Raw genomic sequence first — 19528 nt, 5'->3', positions numbered from 1 at the left:
GTATTTTCTTTGTCTGCTGCGCACTTTGTAGCGTTGCGTGCTCTCATACTGAGTGCGCAACACGCTTTCGTGTGCGTGCACACCAATGCATTTTTACACATGCATATATGTGTGTGTGTATACACACGTCAATGTATGCGTGTACTAGTGTGCTTGCCTGTCGGCCCGCTGCCACTCTATCATTCTTCCTTCATTTGTTTTCAGTACATTTTCGTTTCTCGGTGCAACAAGTCGTTGCTGTCGCCGCCGTTGTCGTCGTCGTTGTTGCATGCATACATGCATACATATGTATGTACATCACGCCCGCTACACTAATGTCAAGAGAGTGAAAACTCACGGCAATAGCATATACAAACCCAAATAGAAAGTGGAGTAAGTGCAGTGCGGCTTTAAGCCTTCGCCGGCAAACCATGTTATATCCAAGTAAAATAGCACTCACGGGTTCACCGTATTTTAAATCCGTTCAATGAACCTGCCAGCCGACGACGTACATAAATCATTTGTCGTTGTAACCGTATGTATATTCATACAATTGTATACTACGGAATTTGTACCATTTGTTCTTATGCATATGTATATATAGAATGTAATAGTTTTATATATGTATATTCAGATACATATGCAAATGTGTAAAAAGTAAACATGGTTTTATTATTTTAAATGCAAGTCAGTAAGCAGGTAAATAGTTGCACCCATAATCAGAGAATACAAAATATTCATTGGGAATCCGAAGGGATAGTCAACACTCCCCGGTTCACTGAATATGCATGCACCATTAGTCACACTGTGATTAATGAAAATATAATGGAAATAACAAAATACTCAACAATTGTCAATTTCCCAGAGGGTATTTAGATTAGTAAGTCTATATACACGCTTTAAAATGATATGAATATGGATGTAATAGGTAAGTGTATGGGACAGTGCAATGGTCAGACCCTTAATTTAATTCCAATCGACTTTGCATTGCAATACATGTAGTACGTATGTACGTAATTTGGAATATTGCCAAAATGCCACATATGTACATATATACATATAGTTGGATTTGGGTTATGTACACAGTTGTGTGTACAGTTTCTTATCAAAAAGTTCAGATTTAAAGGCACAGATAAACTAATTAAATAGGTATTTTATTACATATTGTTCAATGCACACGCATTGTGCACTCGACACATACAAAGCATGTGGTACCAGTTAGTGCCACAGATCTAAATACAATTTCCGATGCAGATAAATGCTTCTTGATAATTGATGCTACTCCTATATGGTCCCACAGCTTATCTGAAGCTCGCACAGCGTAACGTGATGATTGCAAAGCTCTAACCAAGTACTCATTTTTCGTTTCGTTGACGCGAATTGAATCATTCACTAGAAAGTTCTGACCAGCGGTTGCCTGTTTGCATATGCCTCCAGACATAATCAGATAGTTGCGGTCGGGCCGTCAGATGGCCGCATACAACTGAAATCAATTGGAAATCTGAATTCGCTATTCAACACGAGCTGAGTTGTGACAGAACATTCGAATGTACGGGCTAGTCGAGAGCACAGAAATTATTTAATAAGCTCAGTTCAGTGAAACATTTGCTCGAAAAAAGCTTCTACTATGTGTCTCGTCTGCTGGGCGAGAGACATGATAATGATAGCTTCTGTTTAATTGAAGCGGCACACAAGAGCAATTTAATTTCCTCATATTTTTGGGTCGCTAGTAAGTTTTGAGCATTGAAACGGAACAGCTGATCTATGTTAAAAGTATATGTACTGTCAGAGTTGAAATCGAGTAAAGTATTTGTTGAACACAAATCGAGAAAAAAAACTGTGCTTTGTGCTTAAAAATAACTAACTTTTGTTTAGAACAAGATAGAGTTTGTGCCTAATTATTTAATTAAAAAAGAAATACAAAAAAAACTGAGCACGACATACATTTAAAAATTAAATAATAAAATTAGAAGACCAGGATGTGCAAATGCATAGCTGATGCTTAACCCTGTGTATTAACAATTATAGCGTTTTGACTATTTAAACTTAGATGATGTTTAAACACAAGAGTGCTAATGTATGCATTAATAAATGATTGATCATTAGACACACTTAAAAAGAATGTAAATTTGCTGTTATTATCAAACAGCTGCCTATATAAACAATTAAATATTTATTCAAATCCAAGTGATTGCAAAGGTAATGTGTGCCTCGAAATTACGCAAAGGTTATCATACCGGTTATATTGATCATTAACAACCTGTCTACAAAATTAAACATAAGTTTTTGCAATTGTAAACCAACCTACATTCTTATAAGGTAAACTGTTCGTATAAGAGTCGGAGATTTAACGCACTATATCTTACAGTTTGCTTGCAAATGGGACAGTGTAATTCCCATTCAAATTTACTATTCATTTTTAGTTTCCAACACTTAATTGAGAATGGTTTTTTAGGTCTTCAGTAAACAGGATCCCCAACTAGAATGCAGTTAAATCAAAGCGCACAGGGCGCCTCGAGCTCACAATGCGGTAGTTCACTTAACTACAGCAGTGATATAAATGCCATTAGCGTTGAGCTCCCGGACGTAGATGATTATCGATCGGTTAACGGATTAAAGTATTTGCCTGTCTGGCCACAGGTCAACCTGGAGTTTTCAGGGCTTATCTACGAAGTACCTGATCACGGAAATGGTAAGCCTATCATTAAACCAAGGGCCAATGCTTTTAGTATTAGCTATTACAAATAGAATTGAACTAGAAGTAAACTAGTTTTTTCTGATTGTTCCTGACCTATGATTTTGTATTGTATTTTTCCCGTAGCCCACAAAACCAAGCAAATTTTACGCAACGTTAATGGCGAGTTCCGCTCTCACGAGCTAACCGCAATAATGGGGCCTTCCGGAGCAGGAAAAACAACACTATTAAATGTACTAGCAGGATTTGGGTAAGACATTAATAGTATTTAATCAAACAAACGCGATCCCTAAGGTGCTTATTTACAGAGCTGTCAGCTTATCTGGGGAGATTTTGGTCAATAATAGTCCGCGCGACATGCGAATCTTTCGCAAGATGTCTCGTTACATTATGCAGGTATGGATCCTAACTTAAATCTGCGAGACAAATATGATATTTTCGAATGAATATCGCGCAGACAGATGTTCTCGACCCGAAGTTTACTGTAAGAGAGATGATGCTTTTGGCGGCAAACTTAAAACTGGGAAATGAATTGAAATTAGCCCAAAAACTTGAAGTGGTGAGCAGATTAACAAGATTCGAGCTTCTTCAGCTGTACAATCCTCGTTTGCATATAGATTGATGAAATCTTGAGTATGTTGCGTTTAACACGCGCCCAAAACACGAAGACTGAAAAAATTTCTGGCGGAGAGCGCAAACGGCTTTCAATCGCACTGGAAATGGTGAACAATCCACCTGTAATTTTTTTAGATGAGCCAACAACGTATGCTTGATTTTATGTGTGAATTAAGTTGCTTTACTAATGTATTCTGTTTCTTGCAGGGGACTGGACGATCTTTCTAGCTCACAGTGCATAGCGCTTCTCAAAATGTTAGCAGCCGGTGGTCGCACCGTCATCTGCTCCATACATACACCGTCCGCCAAGATTTTTGAAATGTTTGACAAGGTGTACGTACTCGCTGAGGGTCAGTGCATCTACCAAGGCAGTGGAGCCAACATTGTTCCATACATGAACCACTTAGGGCTGTCCTGTCCGCTAACATACAATCCTGCTGACTTTATAATTGAAGTGGCGTGCCACGAGTACGGTAACAATTACCAAGATCGCATGGTGGAAGCCGTGTGCAATGGAAGAGTCGTACGATGGATTCCACCAGGGGAAAATGGCAAGGAAACACCAACAAAATCGGATACAACTTCGGGTGCCTCCTCATACTATGAAACAGAGCAGTTTGAGGAGGAAATTAATCCAAAGTTACTAACATCCAAGTCCACCTGGTGGATGCAGTACAAATTGCTGCTCACCCGCATAATGCTGCAAATGTGGCGAGACAATGTAAGTAAAGCAGGAATTCACAAAGAACCCTTTTTAATTGAATATTATATCTTTTAGTCGTACATCAAACTGAAATTTTACATGAATATAATTCTGGCGCTAATCGTTGGCGGCCTTTATACGGGAGTGGGAAGTCAAGCTTCAAAGGCTCTGTTTAACTTTGGCTTTATGTTCACCATTGTCATAGCCTATTTGTACCTGCCCATGATGCCGGTGCTGTTGCAATGTAAGTCAATATTGTTATAATATAGTTGACTATTCAATTTTAATAATTGTTTGCACTTTCATAATTCCAGTTCCCACCGAAATCAAACTTCTAAAGCGCGAATATTTTAATCAGTGGTACCGACTAAGCTCCTACTATGCCGCCATGATATCTGCCAAATTGCCATTGATGTTCGTCTTGGCAGTCATCTATTTGGCAATTGTTTACTTAATGTCCAGCCAGCCGCTTGAATGGTTCCGATTCGCCATGCTTTTTACCATAGCATTTCTAACGGCTCTCACCTCAGACAGTTTTGGCCTACTGATATCCAGTAGGCTTAGTTTAGTGGTAAGTACTACGAATATCCCTATACCCTCTGCTACATCTTACTATACATATTTCTCCAATATTTAGAATGGCATGTTTATGGGACCGGTTCTTGCTGTTCCTCTGATTTTACTTTCTATATACGGCATGGGCTATGGTAAGGATGCCTACATCTCACCCCTCATGCGGTTTCTTATGTCGCTTAGCTTTCTACGCCATGGTCTAGAGGGCCTAGTGGCTGCTTTATACGACTATGGAAGGGGCGATACAATTTGTGAAGCCGAAGTTTTTTGTATGTTTAAGAAGTCGCAATTTCTATTGATATTTCTTGGATTTGAGAACATCAACTATTTTTGGTCAGTGAGCTGCTTACTTGGATTCTACGTGACCTTCACAGTTGCTGCATATGTTATGATACGCCAGAGGTTACAAAAATCGGCAGCAAATCCGATGATTGCTTATGTCATGCGGCTTCTGACGGAGCATTTTAATTTCACTTCGTATAATTATTAGAGATCGCTTTCGGGAACAAATTTACATGCCATTTTTTATAATTAGCATATAAATATTCATATAAATTGAACAAAGTAGAGCTTGTGATTAGATTTAAGCGGCCACCAGATGGTCAAATTCTAATTTTACAAACTTCGTGTGCCAATGAAATGTGTATATATAAGATACATGTGCGTCGTTCATTTTAAAGTTACACAAATATCTCACAGCACATATATGTTTATTATGTACAACAGTCGAGGTACGTTTTGCGAATGTATATAAGGATAAGTAAATTAAATGATATTTTAGGCAACGGCTTAAAATAAAGATAAGGGTAATACTATGGGTAAAGGCGTGTAATTATTCAAGCAAAAAACAACTTACTTGCTTATTTTGTCGACAGACTAAACACTGAAATCACACGCGCACAACAATCGAGATGCTTAGATTTAATTATTGAGAGAAAAAACACTATCGGTAAATTCGCTAACGGACACTTAATTAATAGCTCAGGTATCAAACGCGTAACCCGTTTTATAATTTTTGATCCTACAACTATTTTCGATCACTTTTATTGTCGCCTTTTTGGCACAATTTTCGGGATGCAGCCGCACAATTATTTTTAGGCAAAAAAAAGGAAAAAAAAATACAAAAAAAAAAGAACATGCTTGCCGACAGGCACAGGCACTCACACACGCACACAATCGCGATGTTCCGATTTCATTATTACGTTTAGGTCGAGCAAAATCGAAAAAAAAATACAAAAAAAAAGAACATGCTTGTCGACAGGCACAGGCACTCACACACGCACAACAATCGCGATGATCCGATTTCATTATTACGTTTGGGTCGAGCAAAATCGGAAAAGAAAAATTAATTAAAGAATAATTAAATTAATATCAACCGCGTAACCCGTTTTATAACATTTTTTACTGCATCCATATTCGATCACGCCTTTTTGACACGATTCTTGAAGAAAACGCACGAAATTATTTAAAGGCAAAAAAAATGTGCTTGTCGACAGGCTAAACACTGAAATTACACGCACACAACAATGGAGATGATCCGATTTAATTATTACGTTTAGGTCGAGCAAAAACACAATCTGCAAATTCGTAAACGGACACTAAATTAATAGCAGGTATAAGCCGCGTAAGGTGTGCTATACTTTTTTCCAGCAACTATTTTCGATCACTTTTATTGTCGCCTTTTTGGCACAATTTTCGGGATGCAGCCGCACAATTATTTTTAGGCAAAAAAAAAGGAAAAAAAAATACAAAAAAAAAAGAACATGCTTGCCGACAGGCACAGGCACTCACACACGCACACAATCGCGATGTTCCGATTTCATTATTACGTTTAGGTCGAGCAAAATCGAAAAAAAATACAAAAAAAAAGAACATGCTTGTCGACAGGCACAGGCACTCACACACGCACAACAATCGCGATGATCCGATTTCATTATTACGTTTGGGTCGAGCAAAATCGGAAAAGAAAAATTAATTAAAGAATAATTAAATTAATATCAACCGCGTCACCCGTTTTATAACATTTTTTACTGCATCCATATTTGATCACGCCTTTTTGACACGATTCTTGAAGAAAACGCACGAAATTATTTAAAGGCAAAAAAAATGTGCTTGTCGACAGGCTAAACACTGAAATTACACGCACACAACAATGGAGATGATCCGATTTAATTATTACGTTTAGGTCGAGCAAAAACACAATCTGCAAATTCGTAAACGCACACTAAATTAATAGCAGGTATAAGCCGCGTAAGGTGTGCTATACTTTTTTCCAGCAACTATTTGCGCACATATTTATTGCCGCCTTTTTGACACAATTTTCGGGATAAAGGCGCGAAATTAGGCAAAAAAAATGCAATACTTTTTTGTCGACAGGCACTGAAATCACACGCGTACAACAATCGAGACGTTTAGATTTACTTATTACGTTTAGGTCGAGCAAAAGCAATATCTTCCAAATACTTAAACGGGCACTAAATTAATATCAACCGCGTAAGCCGTTTTATATTGAAGATGCAAATTTTATCCTGCAACTATTTTCGATCATTTTTACTGCCGCCTTTTTGGAACAATTTTCTTTTTACAGCACTATTTTTGAAGACTTGCAATACTAATTGCAGATTGTCGGCAAACTAATTGCTGTGACACCCAACAGTCGTCAGCTGATTTAGCACGTTCATCATTCGAGTTAGGAATTTTGTATCAGTCAGACATTTGTCACCCGTATTAGACAACTCTACTACGCTAGTTTTATTTTTGATTTACCCACTTATAAACTTAAGGTAGAACGTCTACTTTCATCCGTATGTTTATATTATCTTTGAAATCACACCGTATATCACGACATTTATATTGAATACATTATATTTGCCGGACAATGGCAAGCAAATTTTCTTTCACAGTCCAGTTTTTCGTATAAACCTGTGCCCTCATTCAAGTTTATGGGTAAATATGTTTTTAAATTAGTATATATTAATGCATACATAATTAAACGCAATTTAAAATGTTTTACTTGTATTTTAAAAATATATTTTTGTAAAGGAAAATACAGCAAATACAAAACTTGGTAAGTCTAAGTAATGTACAATTAGGTTGTTTAAAAGATTGGTTAAATACCAACATTGACAAAAGACAACATAGCAATTTATAAACAAGTAAGAATGCTCTTTTCAACATATACAATACCCTGTGCCCGGGTCTGAACCATCTAAATGTATGTCAATTATAACAGACTTGGCATTCGAATCCGTTGTTGATGGCATTCAAAAACTATTACATTTTTTGAACATGGGAAATATCTCCCATTGCCTGTTGTATACAATTGCACCACAATATTAAGTCAAAAACCCGTTAAAGGGGCACAAGGTATTACAATATTCAAAACATGAGAAAGGTTACTATTTATATTAATATTTTATACAAGTTTTGAAAACGGATAAGAAAACAGCTCTGATGTGGTAGGTAACATATTGATCAAATAAAACAGAAGCTCTCAAATTGGTAATTGAGCTTGTTACTGACAGTAAGTTCATATATGCAGATATGACCCGTACAACTAAATTGTATAAATTGCTGCATACACACAATGCGTATGAACTATAAAGAAAGGGTTTATATATAAGAAATGAAAGCCTAAAAAGCTGCCAAGCCTATTGCTGGCGCCACTTACTCTTTTAAACTAAAAACTAAAAATTATGTTGGTGTTATTGTTTCTTTTAATGTCCTTAGTTTCTTAGCACACGGCGGCTGTGGCAACGACATTTCGGCATCTAGTCAATTGGTTTCCAAATGTTTTGCCTGCTCCCATGAGAAACCATCACGACCAAAGTGGCCGTACGTGCTGGTGCGCTGGTAAATTGGTTGGCGCAGATTTAGGTCTCTGTGTAGTGGAAAGTGTGGAGTAATTAATAAAAACGGCATTCTGTAATATGTATCATGCACTTACTTGACAATCATGCCGGGTCGTAGGTCAAAGTTGCGCTTGATAATTTCCAGAAGTTCCTTTTGTGACTTGTGGGAGGTGCCGTAGTCAAAAACGGTTATGGAAAGCGGCTCTGCCAAACCAATCGCATACGACACCTGCACCAAGCATCGCTTGCAGAGTCCGGCTTTTACCAGCGATTTTGCAACCCAGCGCGCTGCGTAAGCCGCTGACCTGTCGACCTTTGTAAAATCCTTACCGGAAAATGCGCCACCACCATGTGCACCCCAGCCGCCATATGTGTCCACTATGATTTTACGGCCGGTCAAACCCGCGTCACCCATTGGACCGCCAATGACAAACAGTCCACAGGGATTTATGTGCACAATGGTATTGGCATCAAAGTATTTGGCGGGAATGACAACTTTAACTACCTTTTCCATAACCTCCGAGCGAAGAGTGTCCAGCGCAATTTTATCAGAATGCTGCATTGAAACAACAATAGTATGCACGCGCTTAGGCACAGCCGATCCCTGGTTAAAGAGATACTCGCAGGTGACTTGTGTCTTAGAATCTGGACGAGCCCACCAAAAGACATCCGATCGTCGCAGCTCCGCAATCTTTTCGTTTAGTTTATGTGCCAGCACGACCGTTAGAGGCATACACTCCTCTGTCTCGTCGGTAGCATAGCCAAACATAATACCCTGTAAACGATTAAAATATCGCGTTAATAATGCAAATGATTATACTACAACGGAAAAAACAGTTATCGTTAAACTTTAAGTTAGTACAAGTAAACAACATTTTTTCAAATGAAATATTAAGAAGTAACATGGAAAACAAATTATAGCATGAAAAAGCTGCAGTGACTATTACTGGAGATCAAAGAGCCAACATTTTTGATATACCAAAGCAAACCATTTACAGTATATGAGTATGTTAGTTAATGGCTCATGAAAACTGAATACTGACTCTATTTTATTTCATATACGAGTATAATTTTGTCAAACAAGATAATGAATGTTTTCTGTGCTATGTGAGCGCTTTTGCACTGTATTACAATTTTCTACAATGCCATATATTGCAATCATAAAATGATTTGAAATGTACTTATAGCAATGTACCTTAATAATTATATATTTAAAATTAGTCACACATATAAATAAGAATACACTATATGCAACATTGATTGTACATGTGACTATTACACTCTTTCCAAAAAAAAATTATGAATCGATTATGATAAAGCTTATTGGAAAGGGTATATAAGCTCGACTAGCCGAGCCTTGCATAATTTGTACTTGTTTTTGGTTCACACCTGGTCTCCGGCACCGATTTCTTCCTCAGGGCGATTAACATGCACACCAGCAGCAATTTCAGGCGATTGTTGATCCAATGCCAAGAGAACGTTGCATGTTTTATAATCGAAACCTTTGTTTTTTCGTTTTAAAAGCCGTTTTCGAATTAAGTATTAAGGTATCAAATATGGTTAATGTATCGTGTTTTTGTTTTATATGAAACGAAAGAGATAAAAAGTAGAGAGCGCAGCACAATTGAAAATACATAAGTAATGGTAAGTAATGTGTTTGTTATGATATAACCCCGTTAATACTATAAATTATATTCTGTTTATATTTTATGCATATATATTTAAGCAAACACAGCACATTCTGCTTAATATTCGACAAATGAGATATATGTTGGTATGCTGAAAACCTAGTTGGAGAACTGATTTGATTATAGCCACAGTTCACACCAGAGAATTCCCCTGAGATCGAAGACACCGACCATTGAGGTCTGATTTGGTGGGATGCAGCATGCATTTGGTTATAGTGTGTTGTTTCTTAAGTTCCTTTTCGAAAACTTACATATCGGAATACAATAAATGGGTTTTGTTAAATGAGAATTTATGTAGTCAGCCCAATCGAAGTGAATTTGATATGATGTTTCCCAGTAATCTTCATTAAATTTTTCTTTGGAGCATATGAATAATAATTTCACAAATAGTATTCATTTTTATTTAAGACGAAATCTTCTCACGTAGATCTAGTTTATAGCTTGTTTGAAAACTATTATGAATATTTTCCATTTTGATATGTAAAAGTATCTAGAATTTAAAAATGCAATTGCACCTATGGTAGAAAACGATAACAAGAGTATGAGTTTCGGGTTGGCCAAGAAACGAGCATAGTAAATATGAGAAACACACGATTTAGAATAACATTAAACGAAATGTAAACATAACAAACAAACGCACACTATTCGGCTTCACTTAGTTGATAATAACGTTACTGATATTCTTTGTTATACCTGGTCACCAGCGCCGACATCCTCTTCTTCGCGATTAATGTGCACGCCGTTGGCAATATCGGGTGATTGTTGTTCAATGGCAACGAGCAGGTTTAACGTCTTCCAATCGAAACCTTTTTGATTTTGGGTTGATGTTTATGGTATTTTTAATTTTAATATAGAATATTCACATGTGCACATAATTACAGAAACAACGCATTGAGCTATTTCTGAGGCCCACCCACAAGATTATATATATTCTCAACTTTTATGCCAAGCGAAGAAAACTTACCCTTCGAGGAGTCATCGTAACCAATGTGTTGGACCGTCTCACGCACAACCTTTTGATAGTCAACCACTGCCTTGGATGTAATTTCACCGCAGAGCAGAATCATGCCAGTCTTTGCCACCGTTTCTATTTTTAAAAATGATTTAAAATAAGATTCAGCGATTCAAATAATGCAATGTCAGTGGGCTGGCTCAGAGTTAAATAAATCATAAGTTTATTGTTTTACTTCTGCAGTTGGGGATAGCTTAAGATAACTTTTTTAAATGCTTATAAACTGATTAGAACTTTATGCGTTTAATAACTCAGTGCTCCACTAACATGCATTTATTCCAATATTTTTTAATATTTACCACAGGCCACTTTAGCGTTAGGATCTTGTCGTAGATGGGCATCTAGGATGGCATCACTAATTTGATCGCACATTTTGTCTAAAAAATATGATAAAATAATAAATCAATCAATGCTGTTTTGTATTTGTAGAGTATATATGATATAAGTATACGCGAATACCCAGACAAAGGCACCGCGACGCCACTTTGGCAGCAGCCGAGTAGACTCGCCAGCTAAAATTGCCGGACAAAGCAGTTTATTTTCATTTTGATTTTGCGATTGACAGCGAAATTCTATGCCGCGTAAAATTTTAGGGCTCAACATGAAGAAAGAAAGACTACACGTGCTTATAAAACGAGCTGGGTTTAATTTTACATTACGCCATTTTCGACGGGAATATATTACTCAAGTAAACAATATTGATAAATCGCCAAGGAAGGAAAAGTGTTTAATCATTTAAATGGCGCATCGTGTTGGATTGGTTCAATGTATATTATTTAAATACTAATCTACATAAATACATTTTTTTTTTAGCTGAGAGCTTTAGGCGCCCCTTTGTCTTTTTAGGTTCCGGGGGTTGCTGATAACCTCACTTCAGATCAGCGTTCGTTTACTAGAATGACGATCAAAAAATGCCTGGAATAAACCGCCTCATCATGTCCGGTGTATGTTGGATGATCAATTTGAGATGATACAAATTTTACAATACCTAATTTAAGTGTCATTAATGTCAGGAAGTACTTTTACAACCGTGACAACGGTTAAGAATGCTGACAGCATAGATAAAGTAGCACATAAACCAATCCATCAATCAGCCAAACGTACAATTCTCATCTTGTGTTGATAATATAATTTTGTTTATCATCTAAATACATGCATACATATGTGCATAGTCAATACGAAGTTCCCATTTAAGCCAACTTAATTAGTTTCGAGAGTGCTTAGAGCTATCAATGTGTCGCACAAATGGGTCAGTCGTCCTTATCACTAGGCTGTAGTAATACTACTATAAGAGCATACAAAGATTTATACATACATATATGTATAAACATATATCAACTGGTATTTCATTTGTATTTCTCAGTTTGTAAATTGGGAATACAAACTAAAATGCAATGCAAAGAACCAATAAATAAAACAAAGCTTGAAAACCACGTGGTCCTAAAATTTGCAAATTGATAAGCTGGGGAAATATAGTGTACGGATGTTAAATATCATTACCTCTAGAATACCTCAGAATAAAGACAAAATTCCTATATGTTGTACTTTAGTTTACGCATTTATATGTATGTATGTATATGTGCGTGTATTTCAGATGTAATTATTATTGTATATTTAAGAATGGGTAAAATTGTACAAAAAGTACGTTTGCGATTGTTTTGATCGTCATTTGCCGAAAGAGAACCGGTAACTCAAAAGAGTAATAATCAGAAAAAGCACATGGTGCGCATGACGCACTCTGTGTTGTGCAAAGCAATCTATACAAACATACATACATACGCTCTAACAAACATACAAACATACTGCTGTGCGTATGTATGAATGTAAATTGAACACGTTGCCGGGGCAGCCTCTGTAGCAACAGCACTTCGGACCAAAAATGAGCGACCAGCTGGTAGTTGTTGGACAAATGATGAAGGCTTACATACGTACCACAAATATGTTGACATTGTTTTGTACGTATGAATTTTAAACACAAATGGTTAAATTAACATATGTATGTGTATTGTATATGAGCTCCTAAAACCATGGCTTGGATCGTTAGTAAAATATCACTTATTTGGTATAAGTAAATAACATAGAGCTGGTCACACTAACCAATTGCTATTGTTGTTCTGCTGAGTAAACAAGCACGTTTTTCGATAGAATTTTCTACCTACTAAAGCTAATTATATAGAAAAATAATAAAAATTATTAACATCAAACATTGTAGCTACCAAGCAAAGCGATGGACTGGTAGAACAATTGTAATAACACTAGCAACATTTTATCAAAACTTGATAAACCTATGTATGATTGTATGTACATACAATTATGCCTTAAATTGTACCAAAATGTGAATATGTTCAGCAGGAGGTACATAAGTATGTATGTATGTATGTATGTATATGTTATTGAGCATGCCCGCACTGTGTGATGCAATAAGGAGGTCGGAATGGTTAGCTGGCGTCGTCTCTCGTTTGCGATTTGAATGCACTGCAGCTAATTTAGGCCTGCAAATTTATGTATTTGTGTGTGTATATGCACTTACCTGGGTGTCCCTCACCCACGGATTCGGAAGTAAATAGAAAAGTTTGTCCATCTTCCATATCGTAAGAATTTCCATTGCCATTGCTGCCATTAAAGCCGTTGGCGTTGGTAGCGGTGTGTCCATTGGTCTTTTGCGGCATTTTGAATGTAGCTTGTTATTTATAGTTGGTACTATGTCAAGTGGCTAAAGTTGTTACTGTATAAAACAAAATAGTTGTTATTTATAAGAGAGAAATTGATTTTCCCAAAACTATCACAAACAACAAATCTGATGCCAATTGTATACCGCCGCTTGATGTGTGCGTATTTGCCATTTCTTACTGATATATTTTTTACATACTCTAATGACAGATTATATTATTGTTATTTTTATATAATCAGCAAACGCATTTTACGGTTTATGCTGTGTTTGATGGCAAGTCACGCACACACGCCACAGCAGCTATACATACTTATGTACATACATGTATATATGTATGAATAAACATACACACCGACAAGCAAGAACTGTTCAATGAAAGTGTATTTAACTGGCTTTCTATGTATTTTAAAAGAATGGAATTAGAATAAATGATGCAGCCTCTGTGGGCAGTAAGTTGCACTGATTTTTCTTATATTTTAGCCGACGGGCAATCAAATTAGCGCAACTAAAACGCACGTCCTATCTCCGTGACGGTATGGTAGAAAAAGAGCGCACACTTTTCGCCAGCTATAGAATTTATAGCCATGAAGTGGGAGCGAACAACGATGGCGGCGCCGTGTGAGAGCGAAGATTCTCTCTTTCCCTCGCAGTGGTAACATGTATGTATGTATGTAAAAATGTATGTAGCTTGTTTTGGCGCTCCTATTTGTAGCTGCTGCCGCACAACTTTCCTACCGTTCTTAAGCTAACTCGAAAGAGCATCTCCACGTTTTTTCACGGCTGTTCGTAAAAACAGCTGTTTTGTACTGCCGTGGGTGGCTTAGCGTTGCCACTCTGTTTATGTATTTTTAAAAACAGAATAACAAAATATACTATTTTAATATGCCAGAACTTACGTTGTAATTTTACTGTTAAGAATTGCAATTTGTTATAACTTTTTACTGTTTACAATCGCTCGAACAGCTACTAACTGTGAATTTTTATTTGAAAATGTATGTTTTTATAAATATTTGTGGCTCAATCCGGAAAGATGATTAGGCGAAATTAAGGGCTTATCATTATTAAATCACAAATGGGTTGATGAAATATTAAAACACCCTGGGTAGTTGATGTACCTTTACATAAGCAGCGAGTGAATTCATATGGATAGTAAGTGTCTGTGTGCCCAACGATGTTGAGCATCAAATATCTCGAAATTTTATAGAACTGTACCAACTGGTTTATTTTGTCTGTTAATAAATTAAAGATCTATCTCTAAGAACTATATCAATCGACAATTTTGAATATACACGAGCCTTTTAAAAAAAGATGCGTCACTAACATGCGCCCGACAACAATTTCGGTATTTTAAAATAACAAAGAACCATAGAGAGATCGTGTCATGCTAATCACAAACAAGGTCGCCCAAGATCAAGGCGATCGGTAATCTGCTTTCTGCATAATAAATACAAAAATCTATTGAAAATAGCTGAAATAACAAGCCTCATTATCTTTCAAATGATGTTGACCCCCAGGATAGATTTGTTGGTTGCGCGCAAACAAAATTAACTTTATTTTACGCTATCATTTGTACAAATGTTAATGGCTTAAAATAATACAGAATTCCTTATTATTTGGACAACACGTTCTTTAACTAATTGCTATCTTAGCCTTGAACCACGGGATGAGATATATGGGCTTATCGAGACCGTTTAAGCGAGTGCTGAAGACCAATATTATTCGTTATTTCAGGCATACCCTTGTTAAGATGCCCAAAACCAGTGTGGTAAAGTAACAACAGACACAGGCCATTGATAAAACAGCTGTTCATGACGTGTTTGTGGTTCGTTAACAAAAGAAAAAATCGCAGCAATTCGCTTGCATTGTGTCCTTTTAGTAAAAAATGAAGGGGAAATTGATGGCGCTATGGGCAATAGCCATAATCATTTTCTTAACACAACAAACGTCAGCGCTGGACATACCAAATGACATCGCTGCTGCGGGGAAGAGTATCGAGAAAATAGTTGACACATCGCAGAACAACAGTACGGTAGTTAATGGACCTATTGTAAATATAAGTAATAGGACGACTAGTGAAAGCAGCCTCAGCGCCAGCTTCACGCCAGTTGAATCGAGCTCATCTACAGTCGGGCCACAAAATGTGAATGTATCAAAAAACGCGACCACGACAGTCACGGAGCCATCGTTAATTGATCCACACGCCGTTGAGCAGGAGCACAATTCCTCGCTATCGTTATTCTTTGTTATTTGCGTTATTATGCTGGGAATACTTTTGATACATTCGATGCTTCAGACTGGCTTTCAATATTTGCCCGAGTCCATTGTGGTGGTGTTTTTAGGTGCACTCATTGGCCTTTCACTGAATGTAATGTCTGGCGAAAATGGCAGCTGGAAACGAGAGGAGGTATTTTCACCGACGGGCTTCTTCCTCGTTCTTTTGCCGCCTATTATATTTGAGTCTGGATACAATTTACACAAGGGCAACTTTTTCCAAAACATTGGCTCAATACTGGTCTTTGCAATTTTTGGCACAACTATATCTGCCCTGGTGATTGGCGCGGGCATATACTTGTTGGGAATGGCTGAGGTGGCCTATCGGTGCGTATGTAATGTCACTAATGAGCAAATGGTCTTATAATTGCTTTCCTCGCTTCTAGGCTCAATTTTTCGGAATCATTTGCCTTTGGTTCCCTTATCTCGGCGGTGGATCCCGTGGCCACGGTAGCTATCTTTCATGCCCTCGATGTAGACCCAATTTTGAACATGTTGGTTTTTGGTGAAAGCATTCTTAATGATGCCATATCAATTGTGTTGACAGCATCCATAACCATTAACGCCAATGCTGACGCAGGCACGGGCGAGGCAATGATGAGCGCGCTGAAAACATTCTGCGAGATGTTTTTCGCTTCAGCTGGTATAGGTGTAATCTTCGCTCTTATATCGGCATTACTTCTGAAACACATCGATCTGCGCAAACATCCTTCATTAGAGTTCGCTATAATGCTAATGTTTACATATGCACCTTACGTTTTAGCTGAAGGTATACATTTGAGTGGGATCATGGCTATACTCTTTTGTGGAATCGTTATGTCACATTACACGCATTTCAATTTGTCGACTGTCACTCAGATTACTATGCAGCAGACTATGCGTACATTGGCCTTTATAGCAGAGACATGCGTATTTGCCTACCTGGGACTGGCCATTTTTTCATTCAAGCACCAAGTGGAATTGTCCTTCGTCATATGGTCGATTGTGCTTTGCCTGATCGGACGTGCCTGCAACATTTTTCCGCTGGCTTATTTGGTGAATAAGTTTCGTGAACACAAAATTAACAATAAGATGCAGTTTATTATGTGGTTCTCGGGTCTGCGAGGTGCTATTTCCTATGCACTGTCTCTGCATTTACATCTGGATAGTCAGGAGAAACGGCACGTCATTATTACTACTACGCTGATCATAGTTCTCTTTACAACGCTCGTTTTGGGAGGCTCAACTATGCCGCTACTAAAGTACCTGAAGCCTGGTAAAAAACGCCGAACACGTGGATCTGTACGCTCCTCAGACGGCAGTTCGCACAACACACATCGGAAGCGCAGCAAGTCAATATCTCTATCTAAGACTCGAGAGTGGGGACAGGCAATCGATTCAGAGCACTTGTCCGAACTGACAGAGGAGGAGGATGTCTCATTTACGCAAGCACGTGATCGATTCGGCCGTTTGGACCGCAAGTATTTTATACCCTTTTTCACACGTCGCTTCAACAGCCAGGAGCTTCATGAATGCAAGTCCCAAATGGCCGACTTAACCAACAAATGGTATCAGGCCATACGCATCAGCCCCTTAGATTCGGACGAGTCGGATGATGAGATTGGGCTATCGGCCAATACAAGCCAAAGTAATCTGGCACGGTCATAAATTAAGCCGTGCATCGGCTAATTAGCTGGCTGTGTACAAATATCTGAGTGTCCAAAGTATTTAGTGTATGTAAGGAAATGCGTTGTCGCAGAAAAGTTATTCATATTCCTATACCCTGTATTGAAATTTTATTTACAAAATGTGTATATTTATTGTGTGTGACGGTGGTGGTGTATCTCGTTGAGGTGTTTATATTTACGTATTTATAGTTGTTGCGCTTTAAGCAGTATTTTACTTATTCATAATTTTAATAATTCGCCATTTTTGAAATCACGATAGTGATCCAAACAGGAAGAATTTGAAGCTTTATACAGATCAGGTAGTTTTGTTTTATTACATGTAATATGTTGTGTGAAAATTTTGTGAGAAGCAACCATTTGTATCTCATACAAAATAAATTGTGATATAATAAATTCAACACAACTACATTTCGATAGTTAATAACACTACTGAGTCGTTTTTAAAGGGTTTGGGTTGCTTACAATTGGAAGAAAATATGTTTTATATTTTTGAGCATTTAACCTTCGATATAAAACAGCGATTATTGTGGATCACGATTGGCGACTTATCGATTTATGGATAATAAGCTGTTTCATCGCATAAAATCGTAGCAGCACATTAGAGTGACCAGCCTGCAAAAAGAAAATATGTTTCCAGTTATCGAAAGAAAGCAGTTGCCTTCGTTCCGTTTGATTCATTTTAAGCGCTGCCGTTTATTTTCCAAAAATACAAGTTTAGTTATTTATTGTTTTTCTTTCGGATGGCATATTTCAATGCATCGTTTTTTAAATGCAACGCGTATAACAGAGATGTGTGAAAATCCCTTCTCATATTGTGTGTGAAATTTACATCAGCACCAAGCGCCGCGTCGAGTCGGGTCTAACCTCATATGTATGCTTGTATATTAATAACGGTGTCCATAGACGTCCGTCATTATGCCTGGCTTTAAATATATAAGTGCAAATCGAATTGATAAAAACGAGATATTACTTTTCTGCAAAAAAGAGTGAAGTAATGCTTCTGCGCGTTAGTAACTGTTTGTTTTGTGTGTCCGCCAAGTTAAAAGATTAACTAAAACAAAAAAATTCTCTTAACTCGAGCTACATACATACATACGTATATATATGTAAAACGTTGTGTCAATTCGTCCATCAATCTGACCGTCTTTACTGATACATAAATGCAAATCGGGTTGATAAAAATGTGTAGAAAAGTTTTGGTGCAAAAAAGAGTGGAGTAATGCTGCTACGCAGTAGTACCTGTTATTTTTTTTTTTTGTTTTTGTTTTTGTGTGCTTATGCCTAAACGAAATTATTGTGTAAATAAGAGCACAGTGCTAGTGTGTGTGTGTCCGTATTATTAAAAAGCGGCCTGCGTTGCCTTGAGTCGAAGTACATGCATGTTTGCATTTATAACGGCGTCTTATAAGAAGAAAATGAAATTCTGCTGCGTAGCAGCATCTGTGTGTAAGAAGGATAGAGCAAAAGAAAGAAAGAAAGCTGCTGAGACTGAGCGTCTATAGAATACACAGGTAAGTATGCATATGAGTACATTTATATATTTACTAGCGGATATCCCCGGCCTTGTCGTGTTTCGTATTAAATAAATTCTATTGAATATCTTTGAAAATAAGTTTGAAAATGAGGAAATTTGCCAAAACCTAAAAACAAGAATAATGTTGCAAACTTTAGATGCTAAATTGAAAAGTCCGACTTATGGGGGTAGGACCATTTGTACATGCATTTTGAACAAGAATAATGTTGCCAGACTTAGATGCCAAATTGATCTATAGGCCAAACCATGAACCAAAGAAATATTTAAAC

At 37.3% G+C, this 19528-nt stretch overlaps 3 protein-coding genes across 12 annotated transcripts; 2 read left to right on the top strand and 1 right to left on the bottom strand.

The window, feature by feature from the left end:
* The first annotated feature begins 234 nt into the window (after positions 1–234).
* LOC115765490 (ATP-binding cassette sub-family G member 1) lies at positions 235–5359 on the top strand. Of its 6 annotated transcripts, none has more exons than XM_030709095.1 (10): positions 235–372; positions 2435–2671; positions 2801–2924; positions 2992–3070; positions 3132–3233; positions 3292–3437; positions 3497–4010; positions 4068–4236; positions 4307–4563; positions 4630–5359. In XM_030709095.1, the coding sequence occupies exons 2-10, from the start codon at positions 2464–2466 to the stop codon at positions 5053–5055; spliced, it is 2025 nt and encodes a 674-aa protein (XP_030564955.1). In that variant the 5' UTR covers positions 235–372; positions 2435–2463; the 3' UTR covers positions 5056–5359. The 6 variants fall into 6 exon arrangements, 5 of the variants coding, with proteins under 5 accessions (XP_030564955.1, XP_030564952.1, XP_030564954.1 ...); XM_030709092.1 differs by having other exon boundaries at positions 2983–3070; XM_030709094.1 differs by lacking the exon at positions 235–372 and adding an exon at positions 496–514 and having other exon boundaries at positions 2983–3070.
* Positions 5360–7572: 2213 nt separating this feature from the next.
* On the bottom strand, positions 7573–14743 carry LOC115765486 (S-adenosylmethionine synthase). 5 transcript variants are annotated; one of them, XM_030709079.1, is made up of 7 exons: positions 14684–14743; positions 13647–13841; positions 11416–11493; positions 11069–11191; positions 10798–10910; positions 8512–9191; positions 7573–8445 (listed from the first exon to the last, which is right to left on the bottom strand). In XM_030709079.1, exons 2-7 carry the CDS (start codon positions 13783–13785, stop codon positions 8340–8342), a joined length of 1239 nt encoding a protein of 412 aa, XP_030564939.1. In that variant the 5' UTR covers positions 13786–13841; positions 14684–14743; the 3' UTR covers positions 7573–8339. The 5 variants fall into 5 exon arrangements, with proteins under 5 accessions (XP_030564939.1, XP_030564942.1, XP_030564940.1 ...); XM_030709082.1 differs by lacking the exon at positions 14684–14743 and adding an exon at positions 14523–14538; XM_030709080.1 differs by lacking the exons at positions 10798–10910; positions 14684–14743 and adding exons at positions 9806–9918; positions 14110–14337.
* An 846-nt stretch (positions 14744–15589) lies between these two features.
* Positions 15590–18124, top strand: LOC115765523 (sodium/hydrogen exchanger 8). The gene is made up of 2 exons (XM_030709141.1): positions 15590–16385; positions 16445–18124. Exons 1-2 carry the CDS (start codon positions 15670–15672, stop codon positions 17703–17705), a joined length of 1977 nt encoding a protein of 658 aa, XP_030565001.1. The 5' UTR covers positions 15590–15669; the 3' UTR covers positions 17706–18124.
* The last annotated feature ends 1404 nt before the right edge of the window (positions 18125–19528 follow it).

This window comes from Drosophila novamexicana, unplaced genomic scaffold (genome assembly GCF_003285875.2).
Source record: "Drosophila novamexicana strain 15010-1031.04,08,12 unplaced genomic scaffold, DnovRS2.1 tig00000974-arrow-arrow-pilon, whole genome shotgun sequence".
Taxonomy (NCBI): Eukaryota; Metazoa; Arthropoda; class Insecta; order Diptera; family Drosophilidae; genus Drosophila; species Drosophila novamexicana.
The sequence above is the reverse complement of the archived record's forward strand: the minus strand, read 5'-3'. Positions and strand labels throughout refer to the sequence as shown.

What these genes read in the sequence shown, in the direction of transcription:
- LOC115765490 (XM_030709092.1), top strand. Translation starts at nt 2,464, where the DNA reads ATGCAGTTAAATCAAAGCGCACAGGGCGCCTCGAGCTCACAATGCGGT. An exon ending in AATGTACTAGCAGGATTTGG is followed by an intron (nt 2,925 to 2,982) that starts GTAAGACATTAA and finishes GCTTATTTACAG; the next exon opens with AGCTGTCAGCTTATCTGGGG. An exon ending in CCAGTAGGCTTAGTTTAGTG is followed by an intron (nt 4,564 to 4,629) that starts GTAAGTACTACG and finishes TCCAATATTTAG; the next exon opens with AATGGCATGTTTATGGGACC.
- LOC115765486 (XM_030709079.1), bottom strand. Translation starts at nt 13,785, where the DNA reads ATGCCGCAAAAGACCAATGGACACACCGCTACCAACGCCAACGGCTTT. An exon ending in CGTGGGTGAGGGACACCCAG is followed by an intron (nt 11,494 to 13,646) that starts GTAAGTGCATAT and finishes CATATTTTTTAG; the next exon opens with ACAAAATGTGCGATCAAATT. An exon ending in TTACGATGACTCCTCGAAGG is followed by an intron (nt 10,911 to 11,068) that starts GTAAGTTTTCTT and finishes AAAATCAAAAAG; the next exon opens with GTTTCGATTGGAAGACGTTA.
- LOC115765523 (XM_030709141.1), top strand. Translation starts at nt 15,670, where the DNA reads ATGAAGGGGAAATTGATGGCGCTATGGGCAATAGCCATAATCATTTTC. An exon ending in ATGGCTGAGGTGGCCTATCG is followed by an intron (nt 16,386 to 16,444) that starts GTGCGTATGTAA and finishes CCTCGCTTCTAG; the next exon opens with GCTCAATTTTTCGGAATCAT.